The sequence below is a fragment of the Ovis aries genome, chromosome 3 (genome assembly GCF_016772045.2).
Source record: "Ovis aries strain OAR_USU_Benz2616 breed Rambouillet chromosome 3, ARS-UI_Ramb_v3.0, whole genome shotgun sequence".
Lineage (NCBI taxonomy): Eukaryota > Metazoa > Chordata > Mammalia > Artiodactyla > Bovidae > Ovis > Ovis aries.
In genome coordinates this window covers 214,500,734-214,517,441 of record NC_056056.1, presented here as the reverse complement: position 1 = coordinate 214,517,441, position 16,708 = coordinate 214,500,734, and the positions used below count along the sequence as shown (strand labels likewise).

General features: G+C 51.8%; 1 protein-coding gene across 7 annotated transcripts in view; it reads right to left on the bottom strand.

The window, feature by feature from the left end:
- CACNA1C (calcium voltage-gated channel subunit alpha1 C) overlaps window positions 1-16,708 on the bottom strand; it is a 462,078-nt gene that overhangs the window by 115,994 nt on the left and 329,376 nt on the right. For all 7 annotated transcript variants that reach the window (XM_042248242.1, XM_042248240.1, XM_042248245.1 and 4 more), the window contains exons 6-7: window positions 13,597-13,755; window positions 5,056-5,252 (exon numbers count right to left, since the gene is read on the bottom strand). In XM_042248242.1, the coding sequence (XP_042104176.1) occupies window positions 5,056-5,252; window positions 13,597-13,755 (356 nt within the window). The remainder of the gene's footprint in view (window positions 1-5,055; window positions 5,253-13,596; window positions 13,756-16,708) is intronic.

The following is a 16,708-nucleotide window of genomic DNA, read 5'->3' as shown; positions in this document are numbered from 1 at the left end:
CCCGCTGGCCCACAGCCCAGCCTTCAAGGCAATGACAGGACAGAGGCTGTGACTCTCCGTACCCTCTCGCACCCCCACCTTAGCTCTGGGCTCCCTGCTCTGGGGCGGCCTGGGTGCCAACGCACGTGCGGGCAGCCCTGAAGTAGGGCAGTGCGGGAGCAGGAGGCGGATGGCTTCAGTCAGCCCGTGTGGAGCTATTCAGGAGAGAAGAATAAATAAAGTCGTATTTTAAAGAATGACCCAGATTGCTGACACCCTTACTTAGAGGTGAAAAAGGACAGGTCTGCTCAGACACTGAAGCCAGCCGTTCCCTGAGCCCCTGTCGGGCGGGCGTGCAGAGAGGCCCCCCTGGGTCCAACACCTGCAGCCCCTCAGCCGGGACCTCACCAGTAACCAGGCTTTGCTGAAACACACGCCTCCTCTCCTCCCACATCTAATTTCTGGAGGGAACCACACCTCGAACCTTCAAATCCAGCATCATGTTTCCTCAGGAAGAAAACAGGAGGACTGTTGACTCCAGCCCCGACTTCTGGGGGCCTCTCTCCACCCCAGCTGACTCCAGGGTACCTTTCAGGTCTGGTACCCTATCCAAGGCCCTGTGGTCCCCAAGGGCTGGGCAGTTTGGGGGGCATGGGAGGCTGTCACCTGCCGTCACAGGCAGGAGGTGCAGCCTTTAAAATCACAGTGCATTGCAGGGGTGTTATCAGAGGGCGGGCGGCTCTGCCTGAAAGCCAGTGCCAGGGTGGCGGCTAGATGAAGCCCTGGCCTGTGCCACCTCGTCTGTGGGACATGGGGCCCACCCACAGGGCACTGGGGGAGCAGCAAGTCGAAGGACCATCTCACCTGACCCCTCCTGCCCCTCTATGCCTGCTCAGGCACCAGGAAGGCCCAGATGGGGTGGGATCCGCCGCAGGCCCACCTCTCCCAGAGACCGACAAAACCAGCTTCTCCGGGACTCGGCCGGAGCCCCACACTGAGTGGGGCGTGGAGTGGAGGCCTGCGGACCTTGCTGTCCCAGGTGGGCCTCTGGTACTTGCTGAGACCACAGGGGGCTGGGCTGGTTCTTGGATGTGTAAGGAGCCCAGAGCACAGTTCTGTCCAGTCTCTAAACTGGCAAAAAGCTGGCTTTTCCTTCTCTCTTGCTCCCCACTCAGTGAAACTGACGGACCAGCGAAACCCCGCCTCCTCCAGGAAGCCCTCCCTGCTCTCGCTGGGTCCTGCGTGGGAGCCACGTTTCTCTGTGTCCACGTCTCTCCGATTAGACCCAAACTCCTCGAGCGCAGGCCTGGGGGCCCTGTAAATGCTCACTAAATGTGTGTTCAATTGAATTACTGAGTAATAAGAACTTGCCTAAGGCCAGTGAAATGAATAAAACAAAACCTAATAAGTAAACAAATTATAGCTTTGAGAGATGAGAATTCCCCTTGTTAATATGTTTATAAACCAGGAGTTTATTGTTTAGGTAACAGATTCTCTGTTTAAAGCTGCGTGGGTGCTGAGCAGTAATGCCCTACCTAGGGCAGACTCAGGGTTCAGGGCTGGGGGTACCCGGGACCCTGACACCTTCTCTACCTGATCCCCGTTAGAGCCAGGTGCTGTCTCTGGGTGATGAAGATTCTTCTCCACTTTTCACCCTGAGCAGCTCTCTGGTCATTTCTAGAGCTCAGCACCCCAGCTCTGCTCGCTGGACACCTTTAAGGCAGTGAGAAGAGGTGGAGATGGAACAGGAGAGAATAGGGTCAAACATTCAATTCCACCTGCTTGGAGGGAAAAGACCTTCCTCATAAACCAGGGGTATTTCAGCAGCGCCGAGGCCAGAGATCAGAGGCCATGGTGTGTACATGTATGTGTGTGCATGTGCGCCGCGTGTGTATGTATATATATGCGTGTGCGTATGTGTATGCATGCGTGAGTGCATATCTATGGGTATGTGTGTGTGCATGGGTGTGCATATAAGTGTGCGTGTGTATGCACGCACATGTGTGTATGTGTGTGCATGAATGTGTGTGCGTGCATGTGTATGAGGAATGCCCTCCCAGCATGTCCACACGTGTGAGTGTGGAGCTGACAACTGACTTGTGACAAGTTAAAACCTTACGCTTTCATTCCTGCTGGAGCCAAACTGAGGCAGAAGCTCCCAAAGACACATCTTTCCTTTTTGTGATTTCTCATGAGGGAGTCCTTTTAATTTTAGTTTTAAGCTGAATCTCTAATTCTTAAAAATCAGCAGAAGAATTGGTCAGGGAGAAACCAACTAGGGAAAACAGGAGGTGTCAGGAAGTGAGGGGGGAATGAGTGCTGGTGGAGGAGGTGAGGCCAGGACACAGGCCAGATGGCTCTCCTGTGTCACACGGAAAGCAGAGTCTGGGGGCCCGGGCAGAGGGCCTCATGGGCAGAGGTCAACAGAGTCCCCTTCATGGATAGTTGCTGAGGCACTGAGAGTCCTCAAGTGCAAGGTGCCCGAAATACTGCTCGGAGCCCTGCTTGGGGATCAGGGGACACTCATGCCTCCACGCAGATGCCCTGTGCCCTGCCCTCCACAGACACAGGGCATGGGGACCTCTGGGACCTCCTGCAGGGGCTGGGGCTGGGCCCTCAGTGTCTGTCCCCTAGCTGGTCCTCGGCGTCGGTCCCCCAGCTGGACCCTTGGAGTCTGTCACCTGGCTGGACCCTCAGCGTCTGTCCCCTGGCTGACCCTCGGCGTCTGTCCCCAGGCTGCACTGTGGGGGGGAGCGGGCCCCTCCCTGCTTAGAGGGCTCCATATTTTATAGGAAAGCAGAGGGGTGTGAGAGTCTGGGGTTTTGGAGAAGGAGCCTGAGGAGAGGAAGGAGGAGCCACCAGAGAGGGTACAGAAGCAGAGAGTGAGCAGGCAGGCGCTCTGGGCTAGGAGGGGCCTCCCTCAAAATACCCACCAGGAGGTTCCCTTTCGCCTTCAGGGGTGTGTGTGTGTGTGTGCGCGCGCGTGCGCACATGCACACGTGTGCCCACACACACACACACACACACATGCACACATAGCTCAGTCACTTAGGAAGGTGCTGGGAAGGTCAGGGGAAGGCTGTCCCAGGGGCTGGGGACGGTCCCCACCTCTGACACTGCCATGCCCTGCCCAAGCGCATCACCACCTGCCCCCACTGGAGCGGGGAGAGGGGGAAGGCACAACACAGCTGTTGAAAATTGCTGGTTGCCGGGCGAGCTCCTCTCAACCCCCACCCTGGCTGTCACTGTGACAGCACCTCCTTGGACCACATCTGGCTGGGGGGGTGGGAAGCGGGAGGGAGGGATGAAGGAGGATCACAAAAATACATCAGGCCATCAGCAAAGGAAATTATACCTATTCCCCCACCCCCACCCACCCACCCACTGCCGTCCTGCCCTCAATTTGATGCCATGGGAGGTGTTTCCATGGCAACATAGGGCCTGGGTTTGGAGCTCGCATGGTGAGGCCCCCGAGCCCAGTCCCACAAGACCAAGTGTCCTGTGATGCCCGTTGGCAGAGGACGTCTCTGTCTTTGGCTGGCCAGAGGGACCCGCCCAAGGTAGAAGGACCCCTTAGGGCCACTTCTGAATTCTATCTGCTTTGCTAAAAGAAATTAAACTTGCCCAGATAGAGTAAGCTCATCTCCCTTTGTCTCACAAATTATTCAAAGCCAAGTTCTTACTGAGTATGAGCCTGGGAGATGTGTGCCAATGTTCATCTCAGTTGGAGGGAGAGGTGATTAGACCTGAGTCTTTTCTGAGAGTGAAGCTGCATGACTGCTCTACCGGGCTCCCACAGCACCACCGGTGTTCAATGAAGTCTAGCTGGTTTCCCTGCCCTGAGTTGGATGTAATTGTGTCTGAATCCTGAGGACTCCAGGCACCCCCTATCAAGCAGGGAACACTGAATATCATTGGTGGGGTTCAAGGCACACGGGCAAGTTTAAACTGGTTCTATGAAGAGGCTCACATTTCACGGCAGTGCAGGGTCTCAGCCTGCCCCCAGAAACTGGGAGAAAAGGGCTTCTGAATTGTTGAAAACAGTTTAGCAGTCACAATGCCCACAAGGTGCAGAGCATCTCTGAGAGGTTCCAGAACTCCTCCTCCTGGTCGGGGGCGGGAGTGGACACCTCTCCTGGCTCTGGTCCTTCCCAGCCTGGCATCCCTCCCTCCCTGAACAGCCTCTTAGACTGTTTTCTGGGCAGCCAAATCCACTTGATTATTTGGAAAACTGGGCGCAATGGTATTCTCAAGCCCGACAACAAGCATTTTCCGCCCAAACGCTGGAGTGCAGCGCTAGGCTCTGGCAAGTCAGTTCTCACGTGGAAGTAAGAGATCCTACAAAGAATGACATTTTCTGGAGTTTTTACAAATAATGGACTTGACTGCCAGAATGAAGACAGGTCAAATGTGGTGTGTTTGCCTGTGGGGCAGGGTGCATGAAAACCTGCTCCTCGACAGCTCGGACGCTGGCAAAGTCGTGTTGGCTGCTGGCTGATAAAAGGGCATCTTTAAGGTAAACGGAGATTTACTGCTGATTGGTTGGCACTTGAGAAGTGACATTTCTGAATACGCATCACATGACCAGCAGAGCGTTCTGTCAGGAGTGAAGCGGCTGGCTATGCGTTTGTCTGATGGACTAGCTGATATAATGAGGGAAGATCATCATGCGAGGTAAAACACAATAGAATGCCGTGATGCTGCACAATTCAATAAAAGTGCTTTCCTCTTTGGAGGCCAAGCCTGAGTTTTCTCTTTAGCCCTAGAAATTGAACGTGTGCCCTCCCGCTCCCTTGGGGACACGGGCAGGGCATGCACGGGGCGGGAGAAGCCCCACAAGAGGGCCCTTGTGTCGGGCCAGCCGTAGCCCCACTGGGCTGCGTGCCAGCGCTTCCCACTGTGGAGGACAAATGAGAGGTGACACTTTTCTTGGGCTGGTGAGCAGAGCGAGGCTCATGAGCTTTGCTTCTCAGGCAAGACCTGGAAGAAATCAAGGTCCTCACTCCTCCCGGTGTGCGTGTGACTGCACGTCCCTGGAAGGCGGATGCTCCCCGCCCCGCCCACCCCAGCACGTACCCAGTAGAGGACGTCGGTCCAGCCCTCCATGGTGATGCACTGGAACACAGTCAGCATGGCGAAGGCGAAGTTGTCGAAATTGGTGATGCCGTGCTTGGGCCCGTCCCAGCCTGGTTTGCACACTGTGCCGTTCTGGCATTGCCGCCCGTGGCCCGTCTCCAGGGCACAGGGCGAGGGGTCGTCTTCTGCTGGGACATCTCAAGTGACCAGGGGGAGAGATAAGGAGGCGGGGTGGGGGAGAGGGATGGGCAGAGAAAGAAGAGAGAAGTTAGTAAAGCAGTGGCTGGGATGGCAAAGGACCCAGCAGCGGCAGCATAGAGCACAGTCACACCAACGCCCCGAACACAAGCAAACACACACAGCGCTGGGGGTTCATTCAGGCTGCCGTCAGTTCAGAAGGTCAGCGCTTTCAGCTGGGTGTTGCAAAACTGTATTTAACCTGGACTGACTTCAAAGACAGGGGAGAGGCTGCCCGTCAAATGGCCAAGAAAGATATGACTATGAGGCGACCACTCTGAGCAAAAACATCCTGGAATGCAGAGGGGAGGCCTTGACTTCTGTTTTTGGTGCTCAAGTATCTGCAGACATTTCTGTGGGAATGCCAGAGTTTAGAGTGAGGGCGTTGTGGGTTTTTAAAAAAAATTATTGGGTAGGCCAGAAAGTTCGCTCTGGTTTTTCTGTAGGATATTATGGAAATTTTTGGCCAACCCAACAATTTTTATTAGAGTGAACCGTAAACTTCCAGATGTTTAAGCTGGTTTTAGAAAAGGCAGAGGAACCAGAGATCAAATTGCCAACGTCCGCTGGATCATCAAAAAAGCAAGAGAGTTCCAGAAAACATCTATTTCTGCTTTATTGACTATGCCAAAGCCTTTGACTGTGTGGATCACAATAAACTGCGGAAAATTCTGAAAGAGATGGGAATACAGACCACCTGACCTGCCTCTTGAGAAATTTGTATGCAGGTCAGGAAGCAACAGTTAGAACTGGACATGGAACAACAGACTGGTTCCAAATAGGAAAAGGAGTACATCAAGGCTGTATATTGTCAACCTGTTTATTTAACTTATATGCAGAATACATCATGAGAAACGCTGGGCTGGAAGAAGCACAAGCTGGAATCAAGATTGCTGGGAGAAACATCAATAACCTCAGATAAGCAGATGACACCACCCTTATGGCAGAAAACAAAGAGGAACTAAAAAAGCCTCTTGATGAAAGTGAAAGAGGAGAGTGAAAAAGTTGGCTTAAAGCTCAACATTCAGGAAACGAAGATTATGGCATCTGGTCCCATCACTTCATGGGAAATAGATGGGGAAACAGTGTCAGACTTTATTTTTGGGGGCTCCAAAATCACTGCAGATGGTGATTGCAGCCATGAAATTAAAAGACGCTTACTCCTTGGAAGCAAAGTTATGACCAACCTAGATAGCATATTCAAAAGCAGAGACATTACTTTGCCGACTAAGGTCTGTCTAGTCAAGGCTATGGTTTTTCCTGTGGTCATGTATGGATGTGAGAGTTGGACTGTGAAGAAAACTGAGCGCCAAAGAATGGATGCTTTTGAACTGTGGTGTTGGAGAAGACTCTTGACAGTCCCTTGGACTTCAAGGAGATCCAACCGTTCCACTCTAAAGGAGATCAGCCCTGGGATTTCTTTGGAAGGAATGATGCTAAAGCTGAAACTCCTATACTTTGGCCACCTCATGCGAAGAGTTGACTCACTGGAAAGGACCCTGATGCTGGGAGGGATTGGGGGCAGAAGGAGAAGGGGACAACAGAGGATGAGATGGCTGGATGGCATCACTGACTTGATGGACGTGAGTCTGAGTGAACTTCGGGAGTTGGTGATGGACAGGGAGGCCTGGCGTGCTGCGATTCATGGGGTCACAAAGAGTCGGACACGACTGAGCGACTGAACTGAACTGATAGTTGCTTCACACTGCTGTCTTAATTTCTGCTGTACAGCAAAGTGAATCAGCCATAGGTATACATGTATCCCCTTTTCGGGATTCCTTCCCATATACACCACCACAGAGCATGACATTCTCATTAGTTATCTATTATATACATAGTATTACTAGTGTACATGTCAATCATTCCCAATTTCCCAATTCATCCCATCTGCCCAGTACGTTTTTTAAAAATTTATTCATTTTTAATTGAAGGGTAATTGCTTTAAAATATTGCATTGTTTTCGGCCATATATCAACACGAATCATCCATAGGCATACGTATGTCCTCTCCCTCTTGAACCTCCCTCGCACCTGCCACCCCATGCCACCACTCTAAGTTGTCATAGAGCCCCAGTTTGAGCTCCCCGTGCCACACAGCAAATTCCCACAGGCCGTCTATGTTACATATGCTAGCGTCTATGTTTACGTGCTACTCTCTCCATTTGTCCTGCCCTCTCCTTCCTCCCCTGTATCCACAAGTCCATCTCTATGTTGGCATTTCCACCACTGCCCTGCAAATAGGTTCATCAGTACCATCTTTATAGATCCCATATAGATATATGTTAATATATGATATTTGTCTTTCTCTTTCTGACTTACGCCACTCTGTATAATAAACTCGAGGTTCATCCACCTGATTAGAACCGACTCAAATGCATTCCATTTTATGGTTGAGTAATATTCCATTGTACATATGTACCACAGCTTCTTTATCTACTCATCTATCGGTGGACATCTAGATTTCTTTCATGATCTAGCTATTGCAAACAGTGCAGCAATGAACTTTGGGGTACATGTGTCTTTTTCAATTATAGTTTTCTCAGGATCCCTCAGTATTGTTAATGGGAAGGTTCTTTCATGTAACTGGCCAGAGATCCTGCCCAGTGACACGTCCTGACTCCCCACAGGTCCATGTAGCATGTAAGATGATGCTTCACCAGGGATGCAGGTCACTCTACAGCAGAGGACGCCTTCTTGATGAAGGATGGAGAACAAATTCTGATGGCGAAAAGTACCCCCTACAGAACATTATATCAGCCCCAGGGAACAACGCCACTGCAGTATTTTGTGCGGTTGTATCATGTGGAACCTTGCCTCCTGCCCTTTTCTCTAGCGTCTTCAGGAGAGAAAAACCACCTGGACCTCCACTCAGGACAGAGTGGCCCTGGGGGATGGGAAGAATCTCCCCGGTATGGAGCCCTCTTGGCGTTTCCAGGAAACAGCTTAACATCTCCCATGGCCGCAGGCTGTGCTCAGGCTAATTCCATGCTCTAGGAAGAGGTGCTGGGAAATCAGTGAGTTAGGCTATTTTTCATGCAAAGGTCTTTGGTGGATTGAACTAGACTTGGCTGAGCTGAGAATTTCCATTTTGGTAAAATACTGAGAGTCTTGGTCCCAGTTGTAAGAGGTAATGGCGTAGAATGTGCAGAACTCTGAGAAATTAAGGGCATTGTCTTGGGCTTGTAGAAAGAAACAGGGATAGACAGAACTGACCTTCGTTCTAGCAAACAACTCAAATGGCAGTGAGGATGTGCCCCCAGAGAGAAAGTTTGCTTGTCGTCCTTCATTCGGAGACTCCAGGCCACCAGGGTCCTCTCTGGTTTCTGGCAGATCCAAGTAATCGGGGGCAAGCACTTCGATGTCAAGGCTATTGGCTTCTGGGCTGCTTCTCAGTCTGTGGCTTCAGATTACAGCTTTTCACTCCCCAGAGGATGACAGCAGAGGAATACTAATCCTAAGTCTTCACTGAGGGTGACCCTTTGGGGTGTGAATTGAGCTGTGCGGTTGGAGATACACGCTGGCCTGTGTTGTCTTGGCTTTTTGCCTTTCTCTTTCTTTTCAACAGCTTCATCGAAACATAATTTACATGCCGGACAAGTCATCAGTGAGCATGGACAGCTCAGTTATTTTTAGTAAATTTATAGAGCCGTCCAGCCGTTACCACAACCCATTTGGAAACGCTCCCACCACCCCAAATTTCCGAGCCTGCCGTCTGTCTACGGATCTGCCTGCCTTGCAATTTCATGGGGATGGAATCACACTAGGTGGCTTTGGGGTCCATATTTTTTCACGAGGCATCATGTTTCATGGTCTGTTTCTTTCCACGGACGTACAGGTCACTGTGGCTTTATCTGCTCACCCGCTGATGGACAGCTGGCTGGCCGGCTTCCACAGGTTGGGGCCGCTGTAAGCAGATCAGCTTCCTGGCATGTTCCAGGCCTGGTGCTCCAGGTCAGGTGTGTGTGCAACGACCCAGGGGATCCCTGGTCCCCGAATCATATGGGGGACGACAGTCTGCACCATTTCCTACCCTGGGGTCTGGTCCCCAGGAGACCCCCTTCATGGAAAGGAATTTCGGTCTGTTTTTGGTGACTTCTGAACTTTTGAAGTCTTTGCAAATTTGGATGTGAGGTTAAGTAACGGGAAGTTGTAACAGGGTGGAACCTGAAAAGTGAGCCTCAGACCTAAGGAATACATAAGAAAGTGGATGATAAGCACCTAGAAATTGAGAGTAAGTGGACTGGAAACCCAGGAACCAAACAGATCGTAAATTTTATTGGGTCCACTGGTCTAGTGATGGCTTTTGGGATGATGTGTTTAGTCATCGTGACAAAAGTTCTGGGAAGATGAAAGATGAGGCGAAAGAGAAGGTAAACAACGTGGATGGAAACTTGGGTTTCTTTTTCTCGGGTCCTGCTCTCTAGTGCAGGAAAGACACTGCTAATCTTTGCACTGGCACCCCTGATCTGACAGCTTTCCTTGCATTTCAATTCCTCAGAACTGAAATGAGGAAAAGGTGAAGGCTGCTAGAGTGGGTTCTGAGTGTCCTCAAGGGAGGAGCACGGATCTCGGGGCTTTATAAATGGATGCTGGAAAGAAAACAGCGTCCAGGGGACGCAATCTCATTAAGAAAGAAAACAGCGTCCAGGGGACGCAATCTCATTAATAAATGAGAGAGGACCAATCTCATTAATAAATGATTAATAAATAAATCAGAAAGTTGGTCTGCAGGATCAAGCGCCTCTCTGCTATCCTGAGTCGGTCTTGAACAATAATAAAAAAAAGATTCAAGAACAATTAAGGAGCAATAACAATCTGGTAAAAATAGGTGTCTATAAAAAGCACTAAAGGGAACACTTGGAAAATGTGAACACACACAGATCAGCAGGTCCTGGCAACGTGCCCTTGAGGGTGAGGGGAAATTAGTCTAAACGTGAAGATATGTTGGGTTTTCTGTAGAGCCGTGAATTCCCAGAGAGGAAGGTGGGAGTGTGAGGTTGGAGAAAGAGCTGAAGCCATGCGGGCTCCCCGTTTCAAAGCAGAAGTGAGAGAGGAGGGGTCATTCTGGAAAATTCCAAATTAAGTCTGTGGCAGAAGAATAGAGGTGAAGATGAGAGAGATTTTGGAAGTGTGATTAACACCAGCAGGAGCAGGGACTCTGGGAGAACGTCAGCAAGGGGCTCCAGGGAGAATTGACCAAAGACAAAACCAGTTACTTTCTGAGGCCCCAAATCTGAGGAGTGAATAGAGAGAAAGTGATTTCATGTCTGGGTTTCGGCCAACCAGCTCTCTTCCAGTCTCAGGGGAAATTATTCCGCTTGGGAGAGCGATTCAGAGTGACCTGGCTCGAGCGCCACCAAACAGATGGGACAACCAGAGACAAAAAGGATGGACATATGGTGATGTGTCTGTTGAGGAACAGGGAAGGCGCCTTGCAGATGCCTCCAGAATCGGGGAATGTGTGTCTCCAAAGGCTGCGTCTTCAGGGACTGGAAGAGGCAGCCCAGGGTCGGAACAGCAGTCCACCGGCAGCCCAGAGCTTTCTGGTGTGGATTCAACACCCAAGGTTTCCTCACATCTACACGCTCACAAAGCTGTCTCAAGTGTAAAGAAACCACTGGATGTAAAATCCCTTAAGAAAACCAAGACAGGGATTTCCCTGGTGGTCCAGTGGCTAAGACTCTTCGTTCCCAAACAGGGGGCCCAGGTTCATTCCCGGGCCAGGGAACTAGATCCCACATGCTGCAACTAAGACCTGGCTCAGTCGAATAAATAAATACTTTAAATAAATAAATAAATACTTAAAAAAAAAAAAAAGAAAACCAAGATAAGGACACTCAGCCACTTTAGCATAATCTCAATTTGCACAAAAATTCAGGAATTCAACACAAAGTCTAAAATTAAAAAAAGACACCCATTCCAAAGGTGATGCCAACGTCTCCAAAGCAAAGGGGGACTGGGGTCAAAGGTTGCAGGCTTGGGCCCTCCACCCTCTGGCTGTGCTGAGTGTGTCCGGGTTCCTGTATGTGTCCCTCCTTGTCAGAGTGGACAGCAGTATGTTCCCAGACTGGCCATCCACCCGGTCAGGCCAGTCCTGCCGTCCCCTGAGAACAGAGGGTCCACTGGAGGGCTCGTCAGGCCTATGGCCATCCCATCCAGCACAGAGGAGCCCCACGGCCCGGGCCAACACACCCACCATTTACTGGCCATTTGAGATCACTGATGGCCTGACGACAAAGTCAGAGGCTTCCAGGCGGTGCTGGCGTAGCCCCACAGGATCTTGCTGCCCGCGGGAAACCAGCCTTGGCTGCTCCCCATCGTTCGGGGCAGAAGCCTCTTCGAGGTGGGGGTGTGTGTGAGTGTCTCTCAGCTCACACAGCCGCATGGGAGCGGGTTGCTCAATGGGAATTTCACCACGCTCCTGCCCCCTTGGTGCTCAGGGGAGCCCAATCATGGCCCATTGCCCAGTTGATGGGGTCTTCTAAACCCGACAGCCCTACGCCGGCCTGAGAAGTCTGGGTCAGACAGGTCATGACCATTTCAATATGATGTCATGAACGTTATATGTCTTACACTCGCTCTCAGGCAGGTCTTAGGATGACCCGAAGGAAGCTGCACAATCAATGTAAATGTATTAGTTCAGGGCAGTTACAGATGGAGCCCCCAAAGAAGAAGGCTTTGAATTAAAGGGGGAGAACATTACTCACTGTGATATTGGGTATTTCTTTAAGCAAGGCTGAAAATCTCAGAATTTTAGCTAAGTCAAGACCCAATTCCTTCCATTTTAAAAGAGCTTTTTTTTTTTTTTTTAAATGACAGTTTATTTTATATAATTATGACCCATGAAATGCTCTCTACAGTGAAAAAACGGTCTCCTCTTAGACTCACCATCAAGAAAGTTAAAACAATTGTGTGACTCTCTGATTATAGATTCACAGTTTGGGGGTTTTGTTTCGACTGTGGCGGGTACAAAGACCCAGTCAATCTATTAAGTCAAACCAGACCACACAGATCAGGGGTTCAAGTCAAACCAGAGCACACAGATCAGGGGTCCAGGCCAAACCAGAGCACACAAATCAGGGGTCCAGGCCGAACCAGACCATGCAGATCAGGTGGTCTGCTTTGGATTCTGAATAATTTAGAATGTCACTCCCTCCACTGAATGTTTCCTCCACATCCCAGGGCAAGGGCCTCAGGCTTAGTTTACTGCCTGGGTCGAGGGGAGTGAGAAGTGATGGACATCGAAGGGACAGAGGGTTCTTCAAGACTGCAGAGGATGCTCCCCTTTCTTCTCCAAGACGCCAAAAAACTAAGACGAAAGATCTTATTTGAAAAAAGCCACATATATTGAACACGGCTCCTTTGCGGAGTATATTGTTTTAAATAAGCTTTTTGTGCTAAAGTACTTTGTCCGTTTAAAAGCCTTGTTGTTTTCTATTTAAACGTTTTTTTTTTTAAATCCAGTTGAGATGTTAGGAGCGAAAGACAGCAGTCTGTGGGGTGTCTGTCAAGCCCAAACTCCAGTCCTACCAGGGGTGAACTCAGTAAGCAGCAGCACGGCTCGTTAAATGCCCTGGCTTATGGGAGGGACGTGGAGAGCCCCACCTCCTGGAGGAAAGGAGTTTTGTCACCGGCTATCCTCCTCACCTGGACTGGGGGCCCCCGGACGGGAGGCAGAAACACTGAGGCAGAGGAGCCAGGTTGCACCAGAGGTGAGAAGGACGCACTGTAGTGAGCCTACCAGCTGAGGGTGGGGCTTCCTCCCGAGGGCGCAGTTGATGATAAGCCACATGAGGCGGGGCAAGGACACAGAGTCACCAGCTAAGCTCTGATTCTTAAAAAATTCAGTGTTGGCTAAGCACCTTGTTTAGAGAGTGCTTATCAGTGCCAGACAGGGCTTCCTTGGTGGCTCAGATGGTAAAGAATCTGCCTGCAATGCAGGAGACATGGGTTCGACCCCAGGGTTGGGAAGATGCCTTGGAGAAGGAAATGGTTATTCACTCCAGTATTCTTGCCTGGAGAATTCCACAGACAGAGGAGCCTGGCGGGCTTCAGTCCATGGGTTCTCAAAGAGTTGGACATGACTGAAGCGACTAACACACACACACACACACACACACACACACACACAGAGCAGTGCTGGACAACGCTCATGTTTAGCTATTTTAACAAAGACTCATTTTAGTAAAAACACAGAAGTTAGACCCTCAGAGATGAAATAAAACCCTGCCTCTCTTGACAGAGGAAATGCGGATGCCAGAAGGCAGGGCTCCCCAGCGGCCGGGAAGGATGGCACCTCCCTTACCGGCAATGCCCTCCTGGTTGTAGCAGGTCTTATGCATCTTGCCCATGAACAGCTCCAGGCCGATGATGGCGTAGATGATGATGACGAAAAGCACGAGCAGGGCGATGTGCAGCAGGGGCACCATGGCCTTGATGATGGAATTCAGGACCACCTGGAGACCTGCAACGACAAAGCTCATGCTATCAACCCCACTGCCCAAAGCTCATGTCATTTGCTCAGCCTTGCCTCCCATGAGAGTCTCGACGCCCAGTTTCAGGGGAGGAAACCGAGGCTCCAGGTTGCACAGTGAGAGTGATACCTGGATGGGGTGCGGGAGGGGATCCAGGTGGGCCTGACTGCAAACCTCCCCGGGAGCCACATCCAAATGGCAGGACAGGCAGACACTGTCCTTCTAAGGGCCTCTCAGCTGGGGAGGAGGAGAGCGATCCTAGCAATGGAGGTGGGGTTGTCTTGGTGCACTTCAGCGTGGTTAGAGGCGGAGTTCGGCTTTGCATGCGTCACCTCAACAAATGGGTTCTGAAGTCCCCTGATCCTTTCAGGGAGAAAAGAGTAAGTAAAAAGCTTCTTTCACAACAGGTCTTGTCAGCGCCCAGGGGTTTCAGGCCTATGCTGCTGTCTTACAGGAAGAAGGACCCCTTGCTTATAAGCTGAACCATAAAATCATCCCCGAATGTTCCTCGTTCAAAGAAGAGGCTGTTCATTTGTAAATGGTGGTTGCCGGCAAGCCCCCAGACCTCCCCCAGGTGCCAGAAGGCCTTCTGTCAACAGGGGGACACTGTCTCCACATCCAGGACAGAAGTGGGGGAAGGGCTGGCTCCCTGCCTATTGTCCAGGCTGGTTGTGTGGAGGGTCACACAGACGCCAAGACCCCCACCTCTGAGTCACCCCCTGTGGGGCACTGTTAGTCTCAGACCCATCCACCAGCCAGGAATAAACTTCCTCCTCTCCTGCACTGGGGGTTTCACCCCTCTGCCCCCACTGCCCTTGGCACTGGTGCCCGAAGGCTTGGCACTCCCTCCCTGTGCCCTGAGGGGGTCCCTGAGGCTTCATGACCTGGAGGAGAGGGGTTCACAAGTCTAATTGGGAGGACTCACCCCAGCCATTAAGCGAGCTGGGGAGAGGAAACAAAGCAAGAGAAAAGCCAGAATAATTTCACCTGTGAATTAATGAGAGGGCTTCGCAGCCTCCCAGTACAACATGATGCTTTCTGATCCGAGTGATTCTGTTAATTAGCAGGTTGTACACACTGTGGCCAGGTGTGCAGAGCCTCGGAGGAAGTTGACAGCCGAGCTGCATGCTGGCTTTCGGGATGACTGCTGGGGGCATCGCCAGAGGAGGCTGTCCATGCCACGAGGGGAACATGGCAGAGAATAGGGGGACACAGGATGGGGAGGGTCCTCCTGCCCTCCAAGGCCCCTCCCTCTCTGGACTCCTGATCCAACAGTGCTTCCTTCAGACTTAGACCTGCCATCTTTCCTCCTGCCCCAGGACCATCGTCTGTGCTGTTCCCTCCGCCTGGATGCTTTCCCACAACTCCCTCAGCTCATCCTTCTGCTCTGGGCCCAAGGCCCACCTCCTTTCTTCTAGGTCTTGTTGGAAACCACACCTTTCCTTCAGAGCTGAGTCTCCATTTGCACATGTTCATTAAGTGGCTTTTAAACATTGATACCCGCCTTCTGTGTTGGGCTGAGTTTTGTGAACATGGGGACTTGTGGGCTCTCCTGGCCCTTCCATCGCTGAAACTTTGCTCGATGCTGAGCACATGTGGCCTGAGACAGCCAAGAGAAGGCTGCTGCTGCCGTCACCAAGCTCTGGGGGCTTTGCTGTCACCGAGTCTGGCACAGGGAGCTCTGCAAATGGACAGGTGAGCCCCCAGGGCCTGCAGGCCTGGCTGTGAAGATGCCCAGAGGAAGTCACGCCTGTGCTTCCGGCCACCTTCGGGGCTGTAGAATTCCTGACCGATGCTTTGCTCCCACCCATCCCTGTCAGGGTGATGGGCGCCCCCCTCCCCAAGCACCAAGATCAGACCTGGGCCTCCAACAGTACTGAGTCTTGCCAGTTCGCTTTTGCAGGACTTTAGAAAGTGTAAGTAACTGTTACTACATAAATAATCCATGTTCATCATGAAGGAGATGGGAAATGCTTATTATAGAGCAATGAGAAAACACAAGGAAGGGGGATGAAAAAAGAACTCGTCCGTGGTCCCATCCCCAGAGGGAGGTACTCTCAGCCTCTTGGGGTGCATGTTGGACACTGGCCGCTGGGATGGTCACTCAGCTCGCTGTCTCCACGTTGCAGCTGGGATGCTCATTCCAAAGCACAAGCGCAAAGTGTCCAGGCTTCTGATGCGCTGTCACCCATGTTCTCCATGTGATGGCCCCTAACTCCGGCCCACAGCACACTCTCCAGCTGCAGCCTCCCCATGCCAGCACGTGTTCATCCCCCCATGGACGCTGCTCCCTGCCTGATGCACAGCCCCAGCCGCCCCTCCTCTCATCCAGAGGGATGCAAGCAGTGACTGGATGAGCTCACGGAGGAGGAGCCTTGGCGGGGATTCAGCCAGTGGATGAAGAGTGACTCCAGGGCACCGAAGCCCCCTGCCCTCATCGACGTGGAATGAAGACTTGCTGGGGCAGGAAGATGACCCCAATCCCCCTGGCACAACCAGGGAAGTAGGTACTGTCAGTAACTGTATCTTACAGAGAAGAGTGAGTTCCAGAGAGGTCAAGCATCACAGCTGGTGGAGTGGCACAGGGCTCAGTGCTGGTGGCCTGACTCTAGGCTGGGGCTGCACGACTGTGCCCAATGCCTCCATGTGCCCTGGCCCCTGCCCCTCAGTGTCAAAGACCCGCATCAGTGAAGCAATAGCACACACTCGTGACATCTTCTGGGAAGGCGGGGCCTTGCTCTGCTTCCAGGGGGCCCCGCTGCCTCTGAGGCCAGTCTAGCAAAGGCATAGAGCCCCTGCCCACCGTCCCACTGCTGGCAGCAGCCAGGATGGGGTGTACTGGTGTCACCAGGGCCCCTCTCTCAGCGCCCCTCTCTGCAGCAGCCTCCTCTGCAGCGCCCCCGCTCATAATTGGCTCTCAAGACCTAAGTCTTAACAGCTTCT